Genomic DNA, 21,842 nt, shown 5'->3' with positions numbered 1-21,842 from the left:
TCTTGCTGGAATGTTACTGTCACAGGACGTGCCCATCCCCAGCCAGGCTGCCTCCCCGCGCCCCCCTCGCGCTTGCCGGGTGCTGGCCTCCGGCTCCGAGGCTTTGCTTGGCCGGTGGGGTTGGGAGGCAGGGTGGTGTGGACAGCGAGGGGCAGGTCTGGCTCGGGCCCAGCTCCTGCCTGGGCAGCTGCTCGGCCCTCCCCGAGCCTTGGTGTCCTCGTCTGCGAATGAGAGTCATTCCCTCAGACTTCAGGGTGGGAGGCGCAGGGAGCATCTGGCCCAGAGCAGGGGTCGATGCGGTTCCTCCCTCCTTTTCTCAGTGATGAAGAGCTGTCGAGTCAAGGGGCTTTCCTGGCGGTCTTCCTGGTTGGGACTTCACCTATCGGTGCGGGGGGCTGAGGTGGGGGGTTGTGTGCGGGTTTGACCCCTGGTCGGGGAGCTAGGATAATACATGCCTCACAGCCAAGAAACCAGGGTATAACTCAGATGCAACACTGAATATAACATATTCAAGGAAGACTTTAAAAATGGTCCACATTAAAAAAAATATTTTAAAAAATTTAGCTAGTCGAGAAATGCATTTGTGAAGAAAAAAATAAAAGAGACCTGGGGTCACCTCTCCCACTTTTTCTAAACTGCAAAGAATGCAGCAGCTCTGTGTGATGATGAGAAATAATGGGGATGCTTCTGTTTCTATCTGAGAAGAGATCAAGATGGACTTTATTATCCCAATGAATGCCCTACAACTCAGTTAAAAATCAGAAAGAGACAGTTAGCTCCATTTAAATCTTAAATGTACCTTATGCCTAATTTAGAACAAAGCTCAGAGTAAGCTGTTGATCGCAAAAGGTCTAAGAGATCCTCCACCCTTTTAAGCCACGTAGAAAAGAAGATGGCTCCCTTCTGCAGAAGTGTAAAGCCCCTAGGTGATGGAAAGAGGGCAGAGTTGTGCAACTCTGAGCTCCCAAGATCTGGAGGCAGAGAAAGTCCAGCCCTCTGAGATGAAAGATGCGAGGTGGGGGGGTGGGGCGGGGGCATGCAGGAGAGAAGTGAGGGGCTGGTATCGGAGTGACTGCAGTCAGCACGGAGGAGCAGGCTCAGGGCCTGTTAAACAAGGTTCCGGCTGGAGAGCTCTGAGCTCGGGCCTAGCTGCTGAGGCCCCGGCCCCTTACCTGACAGTGGGGTGCTGCTTAGTTACTGGGGCGGCGAGGATGCCTCAGTGCACAGAAGCTCCTGGGGACAAACTAGACTACTGGGTCAGTCACCTCGCAGGACAGAAGCCAGAAACCCTCACGACGCTAATTTCCAGATAGACCTACACCCAGGTGAGTGTGACGGTGGTCCCAGAGTCCAGATGTGAGACCCGGTGGGGCACAAACACTCAGGGCATAGCAGCCTTCCTACCCACCCATCCAGCATCGTCAACCTGTCATCCAGCCATCATCCACCCATTCATCCCATCATCCACCCATCCATCCCATCACCCACCCAACCATCCATCCCATCATCCACCCATCCATCCATCTCATCATCCACCCATCCATCCATCCCATCATCCACCCATCCATTCATCCCATCATCCACCCATCCATCCATCATCCACCCATCCATCCATCCCATCATCCACCCACCCATTCATTCTATCATCTACCCACCCATTCATCCCATCATCCACTCATCCATCCCATCATCCACCCAACCATCCATCCCATCATCCACCCATCCATCCATCCCATCATCCACCCATCCATCCATCATCCACCCATCCATCCATCCCATCATCCACCCATCCATCCATCCCATCATCCACCCATCCATCCATCATCCACCCATCCATCCATCCATCATCCACCCATCCATCCATCCATCCATCCACCCATCCATCCATCTACCCACCCATCCATCCTATCATCCACCCACCCATCCATCCCATCATCCACCCATCCATCCCATCATCCACCCATCCATCCCATCATCCACCCATCCATCCATCATCCACCCATCCATCCATCCCATCATCCACCCATCCATCCATCCACCCATCCATCCATCCCATCATCCACCCACCCATTCATCCCATCATCCACCCATCCATCCATCCATCATCCACCCATCCACCCATCCCATCATCCACCCAACCATCCATCCCATCATCCACCCACCCATCCATCATCCACCCATCCACCCATCCCATCATCCACCCAACCATCCATCCCATCATCCACCCACCCATCCATCATCCACCCACCCACCCATCCCATCATCCACCCAACCATCCATCCCATCATCCACCCATCCATCCATCATCCACCCATCCATCCATCCCATCATCCACCCACCCATTTATCCCATCATCCACCCACCCATTCATCCTATCATCTACCCATCCATCCCATCCATCCATCCCATCATCCACCCATCCATCCCATCCATCCATCCCATCATCCACCCATCCATCCCATCCATCCATCCCATTTGCACAGCACCCATCCAGCATAGTCTTCACAGAGCACCTACGTGTGAGGCATTATAAGAAATAAGGCGTGACAGAAATGGAAAATTATCGATGACTGTGGAAGCTGGGTGATCAGCACACAGGGTTATACTACAGGGTTATACAAGCACACAATTACATTACTTGCCCACTTTTGTGTCTGTTTGAAGATTCTCACATACGAGGTTGAACAGAGATAAGGTGCAGAGTGCGGGAACTGGAGACTGCAATCTCAGGCCCCGCCTGCCACATGCAAGCAGTTGGTGCCTGAACTCTTTCCAAGCTCTGGGGGGGCGGTGACATTAGGCCTGCAGAGCCCCAGTGCCTCCAGCATCAGCTCCAAGCAGCACCCAGAAGGAGGACCCTGCTTCCATCAGGACACAGAAAAAGCACAGTTTCTAGCTGTGACCGAGGTCACGTTATGTGTTACCAGGCCCCAAGCGGCACACTGAAGCCACAGAGAAGGCCCAAGGATGGGTCTGGAAGGTGAAAGGCAAGCAAAGTGGGGGACCTGCTGCCTGATTCAACACCACAGCCCCTGCGCCCCCCACAACCCCCTTCCCCTCTGTCCTCAGGCCACCTGCTCCGGGCCGGTTTCACAGAGACCAGACGTGCCTGTGGGCTGGCTGGGGATCAAGGGCACAGCTATTGAGGCCTCAGATCTCAAAGACAACCACCACGCGGCAGTGAATAACCATGCGTTTAATGCCTCACAGAACAAACTTGTTCTCTGCTATGAAGTTCATTATGAACTTGAATCAAGTCTATAATCCAGGCTAAATCCCGGGCGATGACAACTCTTGTGTCCAGTAATTTAACCAAGTGAAGTTTGTGCAGATTTGCAAACCATTTCGCCATCTGTGGAGACAGTTGGCTAAGGTGACCGCGGCTGAACTGTGTTCTAAGCTCGGAGGAGCATCCGTTGTCATCTGGGCCATCTGCCCAGGGCCTGGCACCCACCCCACCCTAGGACGAGAGGTGGCTTCTGAAGGCTGTGCCAGGGCAGTGGGCCAGGCCAAGGCCATGACGGAATCCCTGGGGGAGCACCCTGCATCCCCACCCGGCCCACAGCCACCGATACCCACCACCATCCAGCGGTAACGCGCTTTCCCTCTCGCCATGGAAGCTGGGGCCCAGCCTCCCAGTGTGAGCCCGCTACAGGCCAGAGACCACAGTTCAATTCCGTTTTACTCTATAAGTGCCTCTGGGTGCACAACCCCACATCCCCACCCCCAGGAAATCGTCGTTTCCTGGGCCAGGGGACGTCCAGCGGCTTCGGCGAGCGTGACGCTAGAGTTTGCTGTTCTTCTGGAACTGCGCCACCAGGCTGAGGACCTGCTCGGAGGCCTTGATGCTCTTGGAGCCGAGGTAGGCGGTGCTGTTGGCGGCCGTGTCCTCTAGGAAGTAGCGGTAGTTGACCATCAGGCCGCAGGCGCCTGTGACGCCCTTGAGGCTGATGTCGGCCAGCCAGTTGATGCGCCAGAGCACGGCCCCGTTCTGCAGGTGGAAGTGGGCCACGGGGTTGAGCGCGTAGCCCCGGTGCTTCTCCCCGTACAGGTACCAGGCGCACAGGCGCATCAGCGGGGCCTGCAGCGCCCGCACCAGCTGCTCCGACTGCGCCCACTCGCTGCTGCTCAGCAGCGTCTGCAGTGTCTCGAGCGCGGGGCCGCCCGTGAGCTCGGCGATCTCCTGACTCTCAGAGTCCGTCAACAGTCCACTCCGCCCGTGCTCCTTGGCTTTGGACTTGAGCAGCCCCAGGAGCCACTTGGTGAAGCCGGGGATGGGAGACAGGCTGGAAAAGGCGTCCAGTGCGGGGAATTCCTTCTGCAGGCGTGGGGGGCGGGGGAGGAGGGGGGAGAGAACACACACACGCTTCAGGGCTGAGGCACAGGACACAGACACCCCCGTGTTTACGGCCTACGTGTCGCGAGCCTCCGGGTGCCGCCGCGTGGCAGATGGGGCACCACGTGCAGTGGGCTACTCTTTCTTCTCTCCAGGGACAGTTAGCAAGAATCTGCGGCCTGCAGGGGTCCTGGAGGCGTCCTGTGGCCCCAGGACAAGCCTCCCCTTGTGATGTGTCCACCTGCAACGCCATCTGAGCAGGCAAGCTGGGGGACTTGCCTGAATCGGAGGGGTGGGTTGCTGCGGAGTGGGGGGGCCTGATAGAGCCCACCAGGCCCCTCTTAGGGACGCTGCTGAGGCCTTGTAATTGGGTTTGGTGCTCGGCACACGAGTACCCAGTGACCGTCTGTTGAATGAGTAACTGATCACCTAACAATACCAATGTGGGTGGAGGATGGAGGGAAGGGGCGGGGGGCAAGAGTAGGTCTCCACATCAGATAACACGGCTCAATCACTGCTATTCAAATCGCACAGCGACCTCAAGCTCGTTTCACAGAAGCCAGAATTTTCCAACTGAAAATGTCACATATGCTCACTACAGAAGAAACAGCTTAAAGTTCAGGACAGAAGAAAAGGAAGCAGCACCCTCCAGCACTCTGAGCTGAGTGCTCGCTGGGCGGACAGAGAGGATCTCCTCTGCCTCCTGGCGGTGTTTACAAGGCGGAGACAGCTCTCTCACATCCTGCTGTCTGGATTTACATACATGATGGGGATTTACAGTCCTCGTCGTCACTCAGGATCCAGAACCACAACTTCAACAACAGGATGCTGTTAAGACGACCCCCGGCTGCTCCCAACCCTGCTCCTCCCATCTTTCATAACGCCCCACGCAGGCCTCTGTGGGGACAGGGCTGTGCTTCCCTCCAGACTCCCCGGACGGCCATCCTGCTCCTAGCCCAGATGGGGAGCGGACGCCTGTGGGCGGCGTGTCTCCTGGGCCGCAGGACTCAGGAGCAGAGCTCGTGGGTGGGTCCCCGGACGCGCCTCCTCCTCCGACTGCCTTCGTGACCCTCGCACTCGCTCCGCCAACCCCACCCCTGTTATCAATACCTTCACCAGAGAAGCAGAGAGAAGAACTCAAGAGTAACTAGAACAGGTGGCTCTGATTACCTCTGGGGAGAGAGCGGCAGGGTCTGAATCTAGAAGCTGATGCCCAACTGCATCCCGAGAACTCAGGCGTAACATGACGAGTCTACCGCGAGATGCACGAGCGTCTGAGTTCCACCCTGGCCCATCACTCTCTGAGGAGGGGCTGCGGAGGCCGCCGCGTGTGTAGACCGCCACATGTGTAGACCACAGGCGCAGAGAGCACCACTCTCAGAGCCTGTTCTTAACCGTCTAATTATTTTACCTAAAAAATGAGACTCTACGCCTCACAGTTTGCCCCAGCCCCTCAGGAGATGGTTTTAAGCAGTGGACCAGACGCTTCTGTTTCCCAGAGCAACCAAGAGAACTGCATGTCAGCGCACGCACCCTCCAGCTGCCTGGCCTGAGCTCGGGGCTCCCTGCAGATGAGTGGCTGAGGGTGGCTGGGCGGTGCTTGTCAGGGCCAGGACTAGACCATGGGAGCCTGCTGGTGACCGTGTGCCAGGCGGAAGCGGCCCCACCAGGCCGGGTGCAAGGCCCCCTGCAGATGCCGCCACCCTTGGGACGCATCTGAACCTCCTGGTCCATGAGAGGCTAGTTTCAGGGGCCTTTTTCTCAGCATGCCTTCTACCTCCTGAGGCGTCTCGGGGCTCCTAGGAGCTGCCACGGGGCACCTGGTACTTTTCCACCCCTCCTGATCACCCTGGCCTGGAGAGTCACCTTGTCCCTGAGACAAGGGCAGGACTCCTCGGCCACCCCGAGGTGGGGACGCACAGGGCGGGACCAGCGCCCGGCTCACTCACCTGCAGCTCCTTCACCACCCGCTTGATGAGGAAGGCGCCCAGCTCCACGCCCTGCAGCCCCTGCTGGGTCAGGCTCAGCGAGTAGAAGATGGCTGTGGTGATCTTGTTCCGCTCCTCCGTCTCTGACGGGGGGCACTCCTTCACTATGATCGTCTGGAAAACACAAGGGACCCCAGGGTAGAGAGACAGTCTCCCCTGACCCCCGAGACCAGCTCCAGAGGCTATACGTCCTGAGATCTCTCTGGAGGCAGTGGTCTCACAACCTCTGCGGCCGTGTGCCCAGCACTGTATCATTTCCATCATGTCAAATTCTCATGCAAACTGTGGAATCATGATTCCTGGCCCTTAGGCAGGCCTCTCTGGGGCCTCTACGCAAAACGCTCCCCTTGAGCCCTGCAGAAGCACGCTGGCCCTCCTCCGGGGCCACGGGGCCCCACTCTGGGTCACCTCCCTGCCCTGAACCGAGGGAGCACAGGTACCTGGATGCTGCTGGAGATCTCATTGGTCAGGGCCACATGCAGGACGATCAGGGGCTCCCCTGGCGTTGAGCAGTGAGAGAAGAAGTAGCACCTCCGGTAGGGCCCCACGCGTCGCTTCATGTCCATCCAGGTTTTCACGGGGTGCACGGCCTCAGCCCTGGCGGGCAGGAGACAACGAAGCGAGACAAACGTCACGGTTCACGGGTCAGACAGCCAGGGCAGAGTCCTACTCGGCTATTCACTCAGGTCAGAGAAACCCTGTAAATACAGCTTCGAGGGACTCGGGAGGAAATTCAGAGATTGTTTTAGCGTGAAGCGGAACTGACAGACGAGCCAGAGCTGGTGACCATCTTACACACGAAACTGTGCTCTTGGCCTGGATCTTAAAGCCTAGTTCACCAGGCCCTGGGGGAGCGGTTGTGCGGTGGATTGTAACAAAGGGGCCTGACCAGATGCCTGTCGCTGGGGGTCTTGCGTCTGCTCTGAATCTCCGATGTCTGAAGTCATCGCTGCCCGTGGACACGCAATGCCTGGTAGGTTCTGCTAGTCCAGCCACCTCGGCCTCCACTGCTGTTTCAAAACGAGACACAGCAGCAGCACTGTCTGCCAACCTGCCTTTCACTGTGTCCAGGGCAGGCTAGATTCGCTCACTGTGTTGTGAGTTTGGAGATTCTTATCCAAGGGAGACATTTTAACAGCTGGTTGGGACGATGCTGTCTGGGTGACTAATGCCCACTCTTGGTCTGTGAGTCTGGGCAGCTCTGATCATGGGGGTCTTTGGGCAGAAGTGGGCTTAAGAGCTTTTAGACGTTTATTATTATCATTTATTTTTTGGCTATGCCGTGTGCCACGCAGGATCTTAGCTCCCTGATCAGGGACCAAACCCATGCCCCCTGCACTGGAAGCTCAGAGTCTCACCCACTGGACCTCCAAGGAAGTCTCCTGAGGGCTTTAACTATGAGCACGTAGCCGAGACCCCTCATGCAGGTTCACTGGCAGAAGGGCCAGTCTCTATCTGCGCCCTCTTCTCCTCGTGGTCTTGGCGTCATCTGTTAGGACAGCCACCCCTGGGAATACCGTGTCTGGGTTCTATCAGGCGCAGGAGGAAACGTACACGGGTGGGGAGGCGGGGAATGGAGGCTGGCTTTCAGCTGAAGCCTAAGCAGAGCGGCAGCGCCACACTCACTCGCTGATTCTCTGGAGCACTTCGCACGGGGAATGCCAGGTGACCCGCTCCAGGTTCAGGAACCCCGAGGAAAACCACTCCGAGAGCATGTTTTTCAGCACCCCATTCATTTCCTGAAACGGAGAGAAGAGAACGCTGACCTTCCGTGGGGAAGATGTCCAGCCCATCCCCGAGGTGCTGCTGGGAATTAGACACGAAGTCGGGCAGGGGTGTGTCCTCAGACAACCGGACAGACGGAACGCAGTGCTATTCCTTCCCTCCTCCCACCAGTAAGACAGCCGACTGGAGTGTTCAAGATGAACCAAGTTCCCCAAGTCAGATAACATGTTCTGGTTCATTCACCACCATGGACACGGCTACGCGCGTGAGTTAAGCTGACGCTGAACGGTGTGTCGGGGAGCGAGTGTGGACACCCCCTCAGGACCATTCTTTGATTCACCAAGACATCCATCCTTCTTTCTTAAGAGAAGTAAATACTGGCTCCTGGCCTCACGTTTTGACAACTCTAAGGCGTGCATGTGTTTTCCTATTTTTAACGTCTCGGAACTCAGGACCCATCTCTAGAGTGACGGCAGGTCACAGCTGAATCGGTAGCATTCTTTCCTTTCCCGAGTGGCCATAGAATAATACTGCATCTGGCAATCTGTGCATTTAAATTGGACATTATTCTAATTTCACTTTTTTTACAGCGAATCTGCTTCCCAAAATGATCTGAGTCAACTTTACCATCAGAGATACATTCACACTGAAACTTTGAGGAAGAACAGAATGAGAGGTGCAGGAGGAGAGGGCGTGCCTTAGTCTGGTAACCTCAGGTCAAGTAAGTGGTAAGCTTTGTAACAGCCAGAGAGGAAGGGACACCCAAAGCAAGAGACACGGCTGCTGTTCCTCAATAGCTGTGTCCCTTCCTTCCAGATCCACAGAAGCCTCACTTTTTAGCCGGGCACAAGGATGTTCAGAACAAAGCCTGCACAGCAACTGAGGGTAGCCACATCACTGAGTTCTGGTTATTCAGATGTAAGCGGTGGGGGGGGGGGGGGAAGTCCTGTAGCAGCTTTTGGGAACCTTGAAAGATGGCAGGAGCAGCCCTTCGCTTCTCTTTTTGTCCTTCCCACTGCAGGTTGGAAGGTGATGTGATGGTTAGAGCTAGAGCAGCCATCTGGGGCCGTGAGGTAACTCTGAAGATGCAAGTTGTTCAGGGAAGAGCAACAAACAGAAGTCTGGGTCAACTGGGCACCACAGAGCAGGATCAGCCCTGGGATGCCCATCTCCAGACTTCTAAATGAGAGACAAGCTTCTCTTCTTCAAACCACTATTGTTCTTGAGTCTGTTACTTAAGACGAGCTACATACTAACAGATACACTAAATATTACTGAATAACAGCAAACATCTCCGTTTGTCTGGTACAGAACTGACCTTATGAATCCCTGTATAGGAATCACAAAGACCATGATGGATAACACCTATAAAACTGTACACAAGCTATGAAACTGTTATAGGGCCATTTCACATTCTAATCCATGGTTGAAGCTCAAAGGACTCAGAACCTTGTCACTTGAGGATACGTTGCAGGCATGGGGTTGGTGGTTCAGAAAGGGTTTCAGAATGAAGTGAGGTCCATCTTTAAACACTGAAGGCCTGGGGCACAGAAGAGGCCCCATGGGGGTGAGAAGTCGGGGGTAAGTCATCTAGGACCAACCAGGGGAGGCAAAAGTCAGACTCCATGTAAAGAACGTTCGTGTAGCTGGGGCTGCCCACTCAGTTCCTCCTGGCAGAGAGCGGCCCTCCCCATGGGATGAGACGGGCACAGGGTGGGCAAGAACATGGCGGAGACGTTTTGAGTAGAGGGCCATATGACCTCTCAATCCTCTTCACTCTTTACCCCACAGTCTAGTCTCCTTCTCTGGGCTCTCAGCTCCATAGGCGTGGAGGTCATTTCCGACTCATTCCTCTGGTTCTCAAGGCATCAGTGGGGTCTCCCATGTGGAAGATGATCAATGGATCGATGGCAAATGAAAAAGAGAAGACACCCTGGAGGAGAGTGACTAGAAGTAGCAGCGGGAAGGAGGGACGGCTTCCTGGTCAACACGGACGGCCTCTTATCAAACCCTTTCCTGCACGGACTACAGTGGTTCAGTCTTCCTGGGGTCCTTGCACACTCTAGAGTGTGCACCAAACACCGGCACCCTCTCCCCAGAGAAATGCAAACATATTAGTAAAACTCTGCTTAGAATTTCCTGGGTTTCATGGACCCCTTTGAAACTCATCTACGGATCATCCCCAGGGGTCCCTGGATCCCAGGCTGGGGACCTCTGCTCTGAAAGGTCAGGAATGGACCAGTCGAGTTCCATGTAGGATGTATTGGCATCCCTGTGACACATGTAATAGGAAAAAGCTGGGGAAAAAAAATCTAGCTTCAGTGTTAGCTCAGTTTAATTGCGAAAGGAATGGTCTGGCTGATGGGAGTGGCCGCCTCTCTAAGTCCCTTCGTTCTATTCTGGGCTCCTGACAGCTCTAAAATGTGACACTGGACACGACATCTGGGAATCTAGGTGAAAGGTGACCACCTCCCCTGCTCAGGCTACTGGGGCCGCGGCTCTTCAGGGTGCAATCAGCTGCCGAGGGCAGTGAGGTTGCTGGCTCTCTGACCGCGGGAGGAGAGAGGACGGGTATGTGTGTGCCAGCCTCAGGAATTCAGAAACTTCATCAGCAATCCAGGACTTGAATATGCCAATTGCTGGCACAACATTCTTATGTACAAATAAGCTCATCTCTTAGTCTGGCTGACAGAACTTACTAGAACCATGAGGACCACCAGGTTAATTACAAACAGGACAAGCCACCAGGGGAAGTTTATGACAAAGTGTCTTGGGCTGGGCGCTGCGATGGTGCTGTGGGGACCTGGCTGGAGAAGAGCGTGGTCCCTTCTCCTGTGTTCTGCCTGGACTTCTATTAAGGTTTCCACAGCCTTCACCGTAATTTCTGTGTTCACATTTCCCATCATTTCCCAAATGCCAGGCCCACTCTGCACATTGCTGATGGTGCCTACACTCTCTGCTAGAATGGGAGTTCCCTTGGCTTCATCGAGGGTTTTATCTGAAAGAAACTTAACTCTTCAACCTAAAAGGGCTTTTGGAAAGAACTCTGCAGAAAATCAAACAGCCTGTAACCAGGACACACAGGGAGCACACTCCACCCTGCAAAACGCACACACTGTGTACCCTGCTCAGCGCGCGGCTGACGCACAACTGCAAGTTCACAGGGCGTCTCCTTCAGGAGGAGAGCAACTGACAGGTGGCCTGGATTCACGCCTCGGAGCCCAAAGCCCTCCTCAGGAAAGAGCATGCAGGTTCGGGCTTCTGGTCACACGTCCAGGTGTCAGAATTAGCCTCTCAACTCACTTGGAACTTCAATAGAGAAGAGCTTTTTTTTTTTTAAAACAAAAAGAACATTTGATCTTGTAAGCCAAGGCACCACTTCTTTTTCTGGTATAATTAAGCTGCTTTATGGGTTTGATATCACCCCCCCCATCCCACCCCCACCACCAACAATGGATGACTGATTATTATTCTATTTCCTATGGTTAAAACTCGGTGGGGGTGGGCAGGGGGAGGTCCTGTGTTCAGAGAATTCAAGGACATTGACAAGTCCCTTTCCTACAGAATCCTTAACTATGAAAACAACTAAAATGCCTCTCTTGGAATAACTCTATTAAGATCAGTTCACTTACTACCATCCAAGAAGTTCTACAAAGCAGCATCAGATGGACAGACCACAGGAGCAGGGACTTGGGATGGATCAAGAAGTCCCAGGCTGACCCTTGGAGATGCTCGGGCTCCTCATGACCTTCTCAGTAACAGGTGGCAAAGTCCAGCTTCCCAGCAGTGGATCAGCTATCTTGAGAACCACAGCACAAACGCTTCACCTTTGCTAGTTTGTACACTTTCCCCATAGCACTTGCATCTTCCCAGCAGAGACTTGACCCTGACTCTGAACTTCCTATCGAGAAGAATTAAGAAACCTTATCTGATCAAACCAGTCAATCCTAGAGGAAGTCAACCCTGAATCCTCACTGGAAGGACGGATTGCTGAAGCTGACGCTCCAATACTTTGGCCACGTGGTGTGAAGAGCCGACTCATTGGAAAAAACCCGGATGCTGGGAAAGATTGAAGGTGGGAAGAGAAGGGGACGACAGAGGATGAGATGGTTGGATGGCATCACCGACTCAATGGACATGAGTTTGAGCAAGCCCTGGCAGGTGGTGAAGGACAGGAAAGCCTGGCATGCTGCAGTTGACGGAGCTGCAAAGAGCTGGACATGACTGAGCGAGTGAACGACAAGAACAAGGTAGGGGATCCACGCCCGCCTAGACTCCCGCCTGGGGCTCCACAGGGATGGAAATGTCAGGGTTCCAGAACCTTCCTCTATTTCCAATTATCACAGCCCTCAGTCAGAGACCAACACTGGTAACCATGTTTTCAGCCGAGCTCCACGGCACCTCTCGGGGCATTCCTTAGAAGAGAAGCAGGCTGACCTTGGGCAGACTGGCCGCTGGCAGTCTCTCACCTCAGCGCAGAGCCTGTTGGCCTAGGATGGTGAAGGGACTGGGCAGCGGCCACCTAAAATCACACTTCTAACCAGAGGATGGCAGATAGCACCAGGAGCTAGCTCATCCTCCCCAACCTGGTGTGCCCTCCACGGTACCCACTATTCCGTGTGAGACACCCAGTCAGCCTCCTTTTGGGCCTACCACTTGCTGGCGGTTATTCTAAAAATGCCTCTGTGCTCACAAGATCCAGTGACCAAGAAGCTCTGAGGTCCAGCAGGCCAAGTCCACAGCAGGGCAGTGCCCAGGCCTGAGTCCCAAGCAGCTCTTGTTCACCTGACATTACCTGGCAGCTCTAGAGGCCGGCAGAGCCCAGGGGAGAAGCGCACCTGTGTGATGGGGTGCTGGCCCCTGGAGATGCAGGGCTCCCACTCTAAAACTTCGAGGGCCAAACCTCTGCTGGTTGCCTACACTGAATTCCTAAAAGCCAAAAGCTCTAGCTGCGCTGTCTCTTAAATGTGGCCGCAAAATCCCAAATCAAACAGAAGAGATGGGATCGAGATGGACCACATACACTAGGTGATTCTGGGGGCAAATTACTGCATCAGGTCCCCGTGATGACTTCTACGGATTAAAAAACCTGTGTCGGGGAGGAAGGAAACCAGTTTAGTAACTAACGTCTCACAGCATCAGAGAATGGAGAACCGGAGGCGACATCAGAAACTGCCCAGGGCGAGGGCAGTCCCAGTGTCGTGTAGGATGACTCTTGGTCGCAAAGAAACCTTCCACGGCCCCCGGGGCTTGGTTCCAGGCTCAGACCCTTGAATGGAGCAGTCTGACCTCAGGACAAATCGGGGCGTTTGGCTGCCAGCTTTGCTGGATGGGGGGCACCCAGGAGTCCAACTTACATTTCATCATTTGGGCTACACAGGACAAGGTTCCCCGTTTCCTAGGAGCTCATCATCTAGTTGCAGGGTAACAATACATTTAAAGGCTAGATTCTGTGGTTAATGCATCTGAGTGGTACAGACAGTTACATACCTATGAAGCTCAGAACGGAGTGAGGCCACCCTGAGCTGGACTAGCTGGAAAAGTCCAAAAAATGAGCTGAGGGTGGAGGCGGCTCCTACTCTTAACAGGAATCATGAGGGATGCGGGTTCAGGAACTTTCCATCCAGGAGCCAGCCTGGCTGGAGAGGAGGGTCCGTGGAGGGGAGTGAGAAATGCTGGGGTAGCTGGGATGTGCAGGGTGGCTGGTGGGCAGCAAAAATGCCAAAGGACAGACACCAAGAGCCAGCCTTCCGGCCACGCGAAGTTTGATGATTTTTTTTCAACAGAAGAGTAGAGACTGACCTGCAGCTTCAGAAAAAAGTGGGTGCTGAGGTGGCTGGTATGAAGGAAGCTTGCACAGAGTCTTGGAAAGATAAACACACTCACAAGTAGAGAACATTAAACTCCTGCCTCAGGGAAACCAAATAAAACAAAGCCATTAATCGACTGGGTTGTCTCACCTTCCCTTCGGTTTTATAGAAGGCACATTCTAAGAGAATAAGCCGGCTTTGATCTGGTTAGGCCATCAACTAAGAGAGTCGGTGTGCCATGATGGAGTACACCCCTGCAGTCACGGCAGCAGGGCTTGAGGGAGACGCTCTTACCAGTTCTGTGCTCTGGGGGCTGCACTGGGACGAGCTTCAGTCACCTCATCTGTCAGGCAGTCCCCACATCTCGCTGAGGATGAAATGAGCTAGTGAATGGAAGGCACTTAACACCTACTGTGTCTGCAGTTAACTCTTCCTACACTCAAAGGGAAGCTCCTGGACCACGCCACCGTGGAGCCTGGAGCATGCCTGGTACGATACAGCCAGCCAACGGATGGCTGAATGGATGGACGGATGGGCGGGGAGTTTTACTGTGGGTCAGGTGACAGACATCCCACCTAATTCTCGTCTCCTATGCAATAAGAATTTAGTTTCAGAAGGCTTTCAGAAGCACTGGTCTCTGCCTCAAAGGAAAAAAAATGTCTGCTTGGATTGCAGACTAAACCCGACTCTCTTGGGAGGAATGGGGATGACTGCAGGGTGTGGAACACAAGGTCTCAGCCTTTCAGATGGGGATTTAGTTGGGAACACTCAATTTAACACACTCAGAATCCAAGACTGACTTGGTGCTAATGCAATAAACCACCAAGGTTCTCAGCTTGGCCCTAGGTAACACTTAGCAGTGTAGATCAGCCAACTACTAACAGCAGTCAAGTCATAGCCTCTATTATCATCCTGAGATTAATCCTAACTACACTCAGTTTTTATGCATCTAAGGCAAAGAAAGTTTCTGATAAACACCAGAACTCATATAGCATGATGGGGATATAAAGTGTGGCATATAGAACCCAGGAAATTTGGATTTGGGTAGTGGTCAGACATTCTTATTTGCTCTGAGTTCTTGGTTAAGTCATGTGAACTCATCTGACCTGTTTCCTTTACTGTAAAAGGTGACATATCACTTCCCCAAGAGTAAGGATATGAACATGAAAATCATGCCAGGTGTTAGGAGTTCTTAAAGGAATGAGGGCTTAATCCTTTTAAGTGTTCACTTCTTTTCTAAGCCAACTGGACTTGATAAGTTCTGAATGTCAGAACTTTCTATAACGTTTACAGCATTTTTGATTTGCTATAGAGCAAATTAATGGTCCATACTTGATATCAATGGAATACGAGGACTATATTCAACTATCAGCCACCTTTCAAGTCATCATTATTTAAATCTTAAATTATTTGCTCACATCTAAGGTGGGCTCACTTTGCTAAGTGCCTGATTACCCAAGGAGACAACTTAGAATCCTGTTTTAGGGCTGAACTCGGGCTGGTGAAACGCCCTGCCCCGGGAGATGTGGCAGAGACGATAGAGGGCACCCGGACTCCTGGACGGTGGTGACCTCGAGTTCCAGTCATCTCTGTACGTTTTACAGGGTTTTGCAGGATGAACGCTCACACAGCTGGCGCTACAAGTAAGTTACCTTTTGTTGACCCCATCCAGGTTTTCAGAAAGTTACCCGATGCTCCGTTTGGTACTCATTCAAGTATACCGCACAGAGGAAATCTCTCAGGTAAGATAATAAAAGAGAACTTTATAGAGCATGCGCATCAGGAGCAAGGCGTGACAGTCACCTTGAAAGTAAGCGGGTGAGAAGTTTCTACCAAGACTGGAGCGAGCTGAGGCTTGAGTGAGGCAAGGATTCGGAAAGCGTAGGAAGGAAGGGGGCCAGGGTTCAGGGGCTGTGACTCTCAGAGAAGTGGGCACGGCTCCAGGCAAGCGAAGGTGGAGTGCTTGGGGCTTGAGGGGCGAGGGCCGCCAAGGGTCAGTGGACCTGGGCACTAGACGGGGGCGCGGCCCGGGCGGTCCCCGCCCCCACGAGGCCCGGGGACGGCCCGGGCGGAGCCTTACCCGGACGTGCGGCCCCTCCACTAGCTTGAGGGCTTGCGCCTCAAGCAGGTCGGCCCGCAGCCGCACCAGGAAGCGCACGCCGCCCTCCATCTTGCTGATGTGGTGGAAGAGGCTGCGGTAGCGCGGCACTAGCGCGTAGCGCAGCCGGTCCTCGGCCTGCAGCAGCACGGCTGCCTCCCGCGGCTGCTGGCGTAGCTGGAGCACGCCGGCGCTCTGCTCGGCCACCTGGCTGTGGTCCACGCCGAAGCCGCGGGCCAGGCGGCTCAGCAGCTCAGCGCGCTCGGCCGTCTCGGCCAGGCCGCCGTAGAAGCTCACGAAGTCCGCGCACTGGTTCTCCGCCCGTGCCGGCGTCTTCTCGCGCAGCTCATAGGCCGGCATCGCGGGCACGGCGCGGTGCAGCAGCTCGTCCATGGCCCGCTCCAGGGCGCCGGCTGCCGCCGGCCGCCCGCTCGACAGCCGGGGTCCTGGCGGCTGCGGCTGCCACGGGGGTAGCCGCAGCCGGAGGAGGCGCCCGGCAGACAGGCTTGGCCCGAGAACTCGCATGGTGCGCGGCGACAGCTGCCTGGGGAACGCCGGCGCCGCCGCGCTTCCGGCTTCCGGCGCGCGCGCCCTCCCCATTGGCCTAGGCCGAGGGACGGCCAGGGCGGCGACCAATCGGGGGTGGAAGGGGGCGGGGCGACAGGGGGAGAGGCGGAGCGCGGCCCCAGGCCAAGTGCAGCCAAAGGTAACCCCGGCCACGACCAATCCGAGGGCCGAGCGGCGGCGGGGCGGCTCGGGTTGGTGAGTTCGGGGGCGGCCCCTGCCCTGTCACCTGTTCGCCCAAAGTCACCTCCTCTGCCCCTCTCTCCTCCAGGGCCGAGCTCTCCAGTCCTAAGGAACATGACAGTCACCCAGCGGACGTGTTACACGCGCAGATTCCTGGCCCGACTCCAGAGATTCTCCGAGTGTCTGGGGCAGGGGCGCAGGCGTCTATCTGCGTGCCTACGAAGTACGCTAGTGGTCGTTTCTGGCAAGGTAGGTCGCCTCTGTCTCGACCCCTGCCTGGCGCTCTCGCTTGCACAGGTGACCTCCAGAGCTGCAGGCCTTCGCTCTCCTAAGCTCTAGACCCAGGCTTCCAGCTGCCTGCTGGAGCCCTTTCTCACCGATGCGGCAAACGGGGCCCTCCCAAGCGGCTCGTGCCCCACCCTGTCCCCCTTCCCTTGGTCCTTATTCATTCATTCCCTCCTTCAACAGTGTTTATTAACGGCCTGGCAGGTGCCAGGTCCTTCACTAGGCACAGGGATGAAATAGTGAACGACAGACCTGATCATGCCCCCATGGAGTTTACATTCTAACAAAGGAAAACAGACCACGGCATAACTACTGGTTGTGGTAAGTGCTATAAGGGAAATAAACTGTGTGGAGTAATATAACTGGGCTGGCGTGGACTTCCCTTCACCCAGTGGACAGGGTCATCACGGAAGGCCTCTTCCCCACAAGCTCAGGAGCAGGAGCGCAGGGTGCCGTATCAGTTACTAACCCTGTTCTCACTTGCTCCACAACCAAATGCAAGCACCCTCTTCCATCGCTGGAGGGAGCACCCCTTGGTTACACCCCTGTGTGTGGGGGAGGGGATGCCTTTGCAATACCTCTCAGCATTGCAAACTGGACCAGCAGTTTGCACAGATAAATCCTCCATTGGCTGAATGGGCTAATGTTCCTAGGAGAGATGATTTCCTCCCCTAGGAAGTGAGGCTCTGACTTCCTTCTGTTGTCTCCTTCTCCTCCTCCTAGTCCCAACCCCATACTGCATTCATGGGAGAATACCACACAGCAGCCATGTCCCCCACGGAGCAAAAACTGCAGGAGGCGTGAGGAATACATGGGGTTTTGCTCCACTCAGATGGAAATCCAAAGCACCCTTTGTTCAAGCGGGGAGAAAAGCCAGTGTCTGGCTGCCTAGATACCAGAACTACCCTAGAACTGTCTGGTCCAAGTGTTGCGGTGTAAGGGTCGCACAGATTCGGACACGACTGAGGTGACTTAGCAGCAGCAGCAGTAGTTCTTTATGGGGCCAGCCTTTGCCCTGATCTTACAGGGCTCCTTCTGCTGAGGCACAGACACGCAAAGCCTTCTGAGGGCTTGGCAGTGGCTTCTGAGCCCACGCTAGTTCGCCTTCACTAAGGAAGTGGCTAAGACGCATCTCCAGCTGCTGAAAGGAGTCTGCCCAGGCCAGATAGGCTGCTGTGGTGCTTGGCCTCACATTCCCTGTTCCATGTGCTCTCATCTATCCGGGATACCCCGGCCTTGCTGCAGGAACCTTGTCCACTGCTTAATTACTAATATTCGCTTAAAGTACAGTTCTCAATCCCTCTTCCATCTCCCTACCTTTTCACATACTTTCTTTTTTTTAAAATTGAAGTATGGGTGAACTATAATGTGTTAATTTATGCTGTACAGCAAAGTGACTCAGTTATATATATGTATACATTCTTCTTCATATTCTTTTCCATTGTGGTTTAGCACAGGATATTGAATATAGTTCTTGGTGCTTTACAGTAGGACTTTGTTGTTATCCATTCCATATATACCAGTTTGCATCTGCTAATCCCAGACTCCCAATCCGATCCTCTCCCAGCTCCCTCCTCCTTTGCAACCACCAGTCTGTTCTCTGTGTTCCTGATGCTGTTTCACAGATAGGTCCATTTGTGTTATCTTTTAGATCCCACATATAAGTGATATCATATGGTATTTGTCTCTTTCTGATTTACTTCACTTAGTATGATAATCTCTAGCTGCATCCATTCATATAATTTCCTTCTTTTCTGATAAATAGGAGGTTTTAATGTATAAAAAGTGAATTAAGCAGCTCCTGGAACACATATAATTTCTTGATTCTGCTTTTCTCTGTATTCATAATTATTTTTCTCTAGGTGTCAACTGCCATTCTCTGCTTCTCCCTGCATATTCCCTTCATTCAAAACACTTCCCTAATCCAAGACTGAAATTGAGAAAACAATTCCATTTACAAGAGTATCCAAAATGAAAAAAAAACACTTAAGAATAAACTTAACCAAGGACATCTAGGACATGTACACTGAAAAAACCAGAACACTGAAATTAAAGAAGATCCAATTAAATGGAAAGATATTCTGTGTTCATGAGTTGGAATATTTAATATTGTTAAGACGGTAAAATGTCCCATATGCATATGCAGATTCAATGCAATCCCTACCAAATCCTCTTTGCAGAAATGGAAAAGTTCAGCCTAAAATTCAAAATGAAAATGCCAGAGGCCCTGAATAGCCAAAACTACTTCTTTGTTTGTTCTTTAAAAAGAAGAACAAAGTTGGAAGATTCGTACTTCCTGATTTCAAAACTCACCACAAATTTACAGTATCCAAAACAATGTGGTGCTGACAAAAAGGCAGACATATAGATTGATGGGAGAGAATTGAGAAATAAACCTATGTACCTGTGGTCTGCTGATTTCTCACAAGGTTTCTATGATCATTGAATGGAAGAAAGAATAGACTTTTCAACAAATGGGACCAGAACAACTGGATATCTACAGGCAAAAGAATGAATCCAGGTGTCTGCCTCACACCATGCACAGAAATGAACTTAAAATGTATCAATGACCTAAATATAAATCTCTCAGAAGGGAAAATAGATGTAAATCTTCATGACATTAGATTAGGTGATGGTTTCTTAAATATGACACCAAAAGCGTTTTTGCACTTTATCAAAATTAAAAACTTTCATGCATCAAAGGACATGATCAAGAAAGTGAAAAGACAATCCACAGAATGGGAGAGATACTTGAAAATCACATATCTGATAAGGGTCTAGAATTCCTGTAATTGGACACCAAAAAGATAAACAACCCAATTTAAAAAAAGGGCACAGGAATTTGAATAAACATTTCTCCCAAGAGGATATGTATATGACCAATAAACACGTGAAAAGATTCTCAACATCAGTAGTCATTAGGGAAATGCAAATCAAAACCACAGGGAGCTATCACTTCAAATCCACTGGCATGGCAACAATAATAATTACAAAAACAGTAACAACAGTCAAGTTGGTGAGGATGTTGAGAAATTGGAACTGTCACACATGGTGGGGATGTAGAATGGTGCTGAGCGTGTGTGCTGAGTCACTCAGTCATGTCCGACTCTGCGACCCTATGGACTTGTAGCCCACCGGACTCCTCTGTCCATGGCACTCTCCAGGCAAGAATACTGGAGTGGGTTGCCATGCCCTTCTCCAAGGGATCTTCCCAACCCAGGGATCAAACCCAGGTCTCCTGCATTGCAGGTGGATTCCTTACTATCTGAGCCACCAGGGAACCCCAAAATGGTGCTGCCATTGTGGAAATTATTTTGGTAGCCCTTTAAGAAGTTAAGCACAGAGCTACCATACGGCCTAGCAACTCCACTGCTAAGTATATGTTCACAGTAAAATGTGAATACAAATATTCACAGCAGCATTATTCATAAAGTCAAAAACAGCCCAAACATCCATGACTGGATGAATGGAATAAACCCAATGTCATATATGTACAAAATGGAATATTAACAGCCATCAATAGGTATGGAATACTGATACATGTTGCAGCATGGATGAGTCTGCCAAGTGAAAAGGCCAGATACAAAAGGCCACGTTTTGTATGATCCTATTTATGTGAAATCTCTAGAACAAGTCTCTACAAAAGTCTATACAGACAGGAAGTAAATTAATGATTGCCTAGCACTGTGGGAGGGGAGAATTGGGGTGACAGCTCATGGGTGTGGAGTTCTTTTTGGCTGATGGAAATGATCTGGAATTATCCAGTGGTGATGACTGTGCAACAAGAATGTACTAAAACCTCCCAAATCGCACATTTTAAAATGGCTTAAAGAGGCGCAAACCTCCAGTTGGGAAATGACTGAGTCACACGTATGAAATGTACAGCGTGAGGGATATAGTCAATAGTTATGTAATAGCTTTGTGTGGAGACAGATGGTAACTAGACTTGCCGTGATCATTTTGTAAAGTAGAGAAAGACTGAATCGCTATGTTGTGTAATAGGAGCGAACACAGTGTTGTAGGTCAATTATACTTCAAAAACAAACTCAAAGGAAAAAAAGACCAGATTGGTGGTTACCAGAGGCAGGGATGGAGGTAGTCAAAAGGTACAAAATTCCACTTGTAAGATAAATAAGTACTAGAGCTGTAAGGTACAACATGATTAATATAATTAACACCATTGTATGTCCCATATGAAAGCTGCTATTAAAGAGTAAATCCTGAGTTCTCATCATAAGGGGAAATTCTTTTCCTACTCCTTTTAAAATTTAAATGCAGTGATAGATGTTCACTAAATTTACTGTGGGAATCATTCCATGATGTCTGTAAGTCAGATCATTATGCTGTACACCTTAAACTTTTGTCAATAATATCTCAGTGAAAGTGGAAAGAAAAAAAATAAAATGATTAAAATAAAAATTAATTTTATGTTATGTGGATTTTATTTTTTTTAAAAAAGGACCATCTCAGAAGGATTTGTATCTCTCTAGCCAATTTCAGTTCACAGAATCTGATTGATCCAGCTTGGATTAGGTGACCAGGCTAGGATAGAAGGTGAATGGAACTGGGGGATGTACCCTTTTGGGAAGGGACACAGTATTCAGAGGAGAGGGTTATGGGCTGGGCAGCTGTCCCAAAAGATATCTGTTGTTAGTTACTAAGTCGTGTCCGACTCTTTGTGATCCCATGGACTGCAGCCCGCCAGGCTCCTCTGTCCGTGGGATTTCCCAGCAAGAATGCTGGAGTGGGCTGCCATTTCCTTCTCCAGGGGACCTTCACCACCCAGGGATTGAATCTCCATCTCCTGCATTGGCAGGCCGATTCTTTACCACTGAGCCACTGGGGAAGCCTGA

At 52.1% G+C, this 21,842-nt stretch overlaps 1 protein-coding gene and 1 long non-coding RNA gene across 2 annotated transcripts; one reads left to right on the top strand and one right to left on the bottom strand.

The window, feature by feature from the left end:
• Window positions 1–3,181: 3,181 nt before the first annotated feature.
• On the bottom strand, window positions 3,182–16,503 carry MLYCD (malonyl-CoA decarboxylase). The gene is made up of 5 exons (XM_004015497.5): window positions 15,940–16,503; window positions 7,951–8,063; window positions 6,765–6,921; window positions 6,286–6,438; window positions 3,182–4,318 (listed from the first exon to the last, which is right to left on the bottom strand). The coding sequence occupies exons 1-5, from the start codon at window positions 16,480–16,482 to the stop codon at window positions 3,785–3,787; spliced, it is 1,500 nt and encodes a 499-aa protein (XP_004015546.4). The 5' UTR covers window positions 16,483–16,503; the 3' UTR covers window positions 3,182–3,784.
• LOC114117858 (uncharacterized) lies at window positions 8,988–21,412 on the top strand. The gene is made up of 3 exons (XR_009596275.1): window positions 8,988–12,299; window positions 15,532–15,601; window positions 16,793–21,412. It is a non-coding gene; the product is annotated as an uncharacterized LOC114117858 (long non-coding RNA).
• The last annotated feature ends 430 nt before the right edge of the window (window positions 21,413–21,842 follow it).

Source organism: Ovis aries, chromosome 14 (genome assembly GCF_016772045.2).
Source record: "Ovis aries strain OAR_USU_Benz2616 breed Rambouillet chromosome 14, ARS-UI_Ramb_v3.0, whole genome shotgun sequence".
Taxonomy (NCBI): Eukaryota; Metazoa; Chordata; class Mammalia; order Artiodactyla; family Bovidae; genus Ovis; species Ovis aries.
The sequence above is the reverse complement of the archived record's forward strand: the minus strand, read 5'-3'. Positions and strand labels throughout refer to the sequence as shown.

Coding starts and splice junctions, on each gene's coding strand:
- MLYCD (XM_004015497.5), bottom strand. CDS start 16,482: ATGCGAGTTCTCGGGCCAAGCCTGTCTGCCGGGCGCCTCCTCCGGCTG. Junction 8,064..15,939: donor TGGAGGGGCCGCACGTCCGG/GTAAGGCTCCGC, acceptor TCTCCGTTTCAG/GAAATGAATGGGGTGCTGAA. Junction 4,319..6,285: donor GGGTGGTGAAGGAGCTGCAG/GTGAGTGAGCCG, acceptor CCACGCCTGCAG/AAGGAATTCCCCGCACTGGA.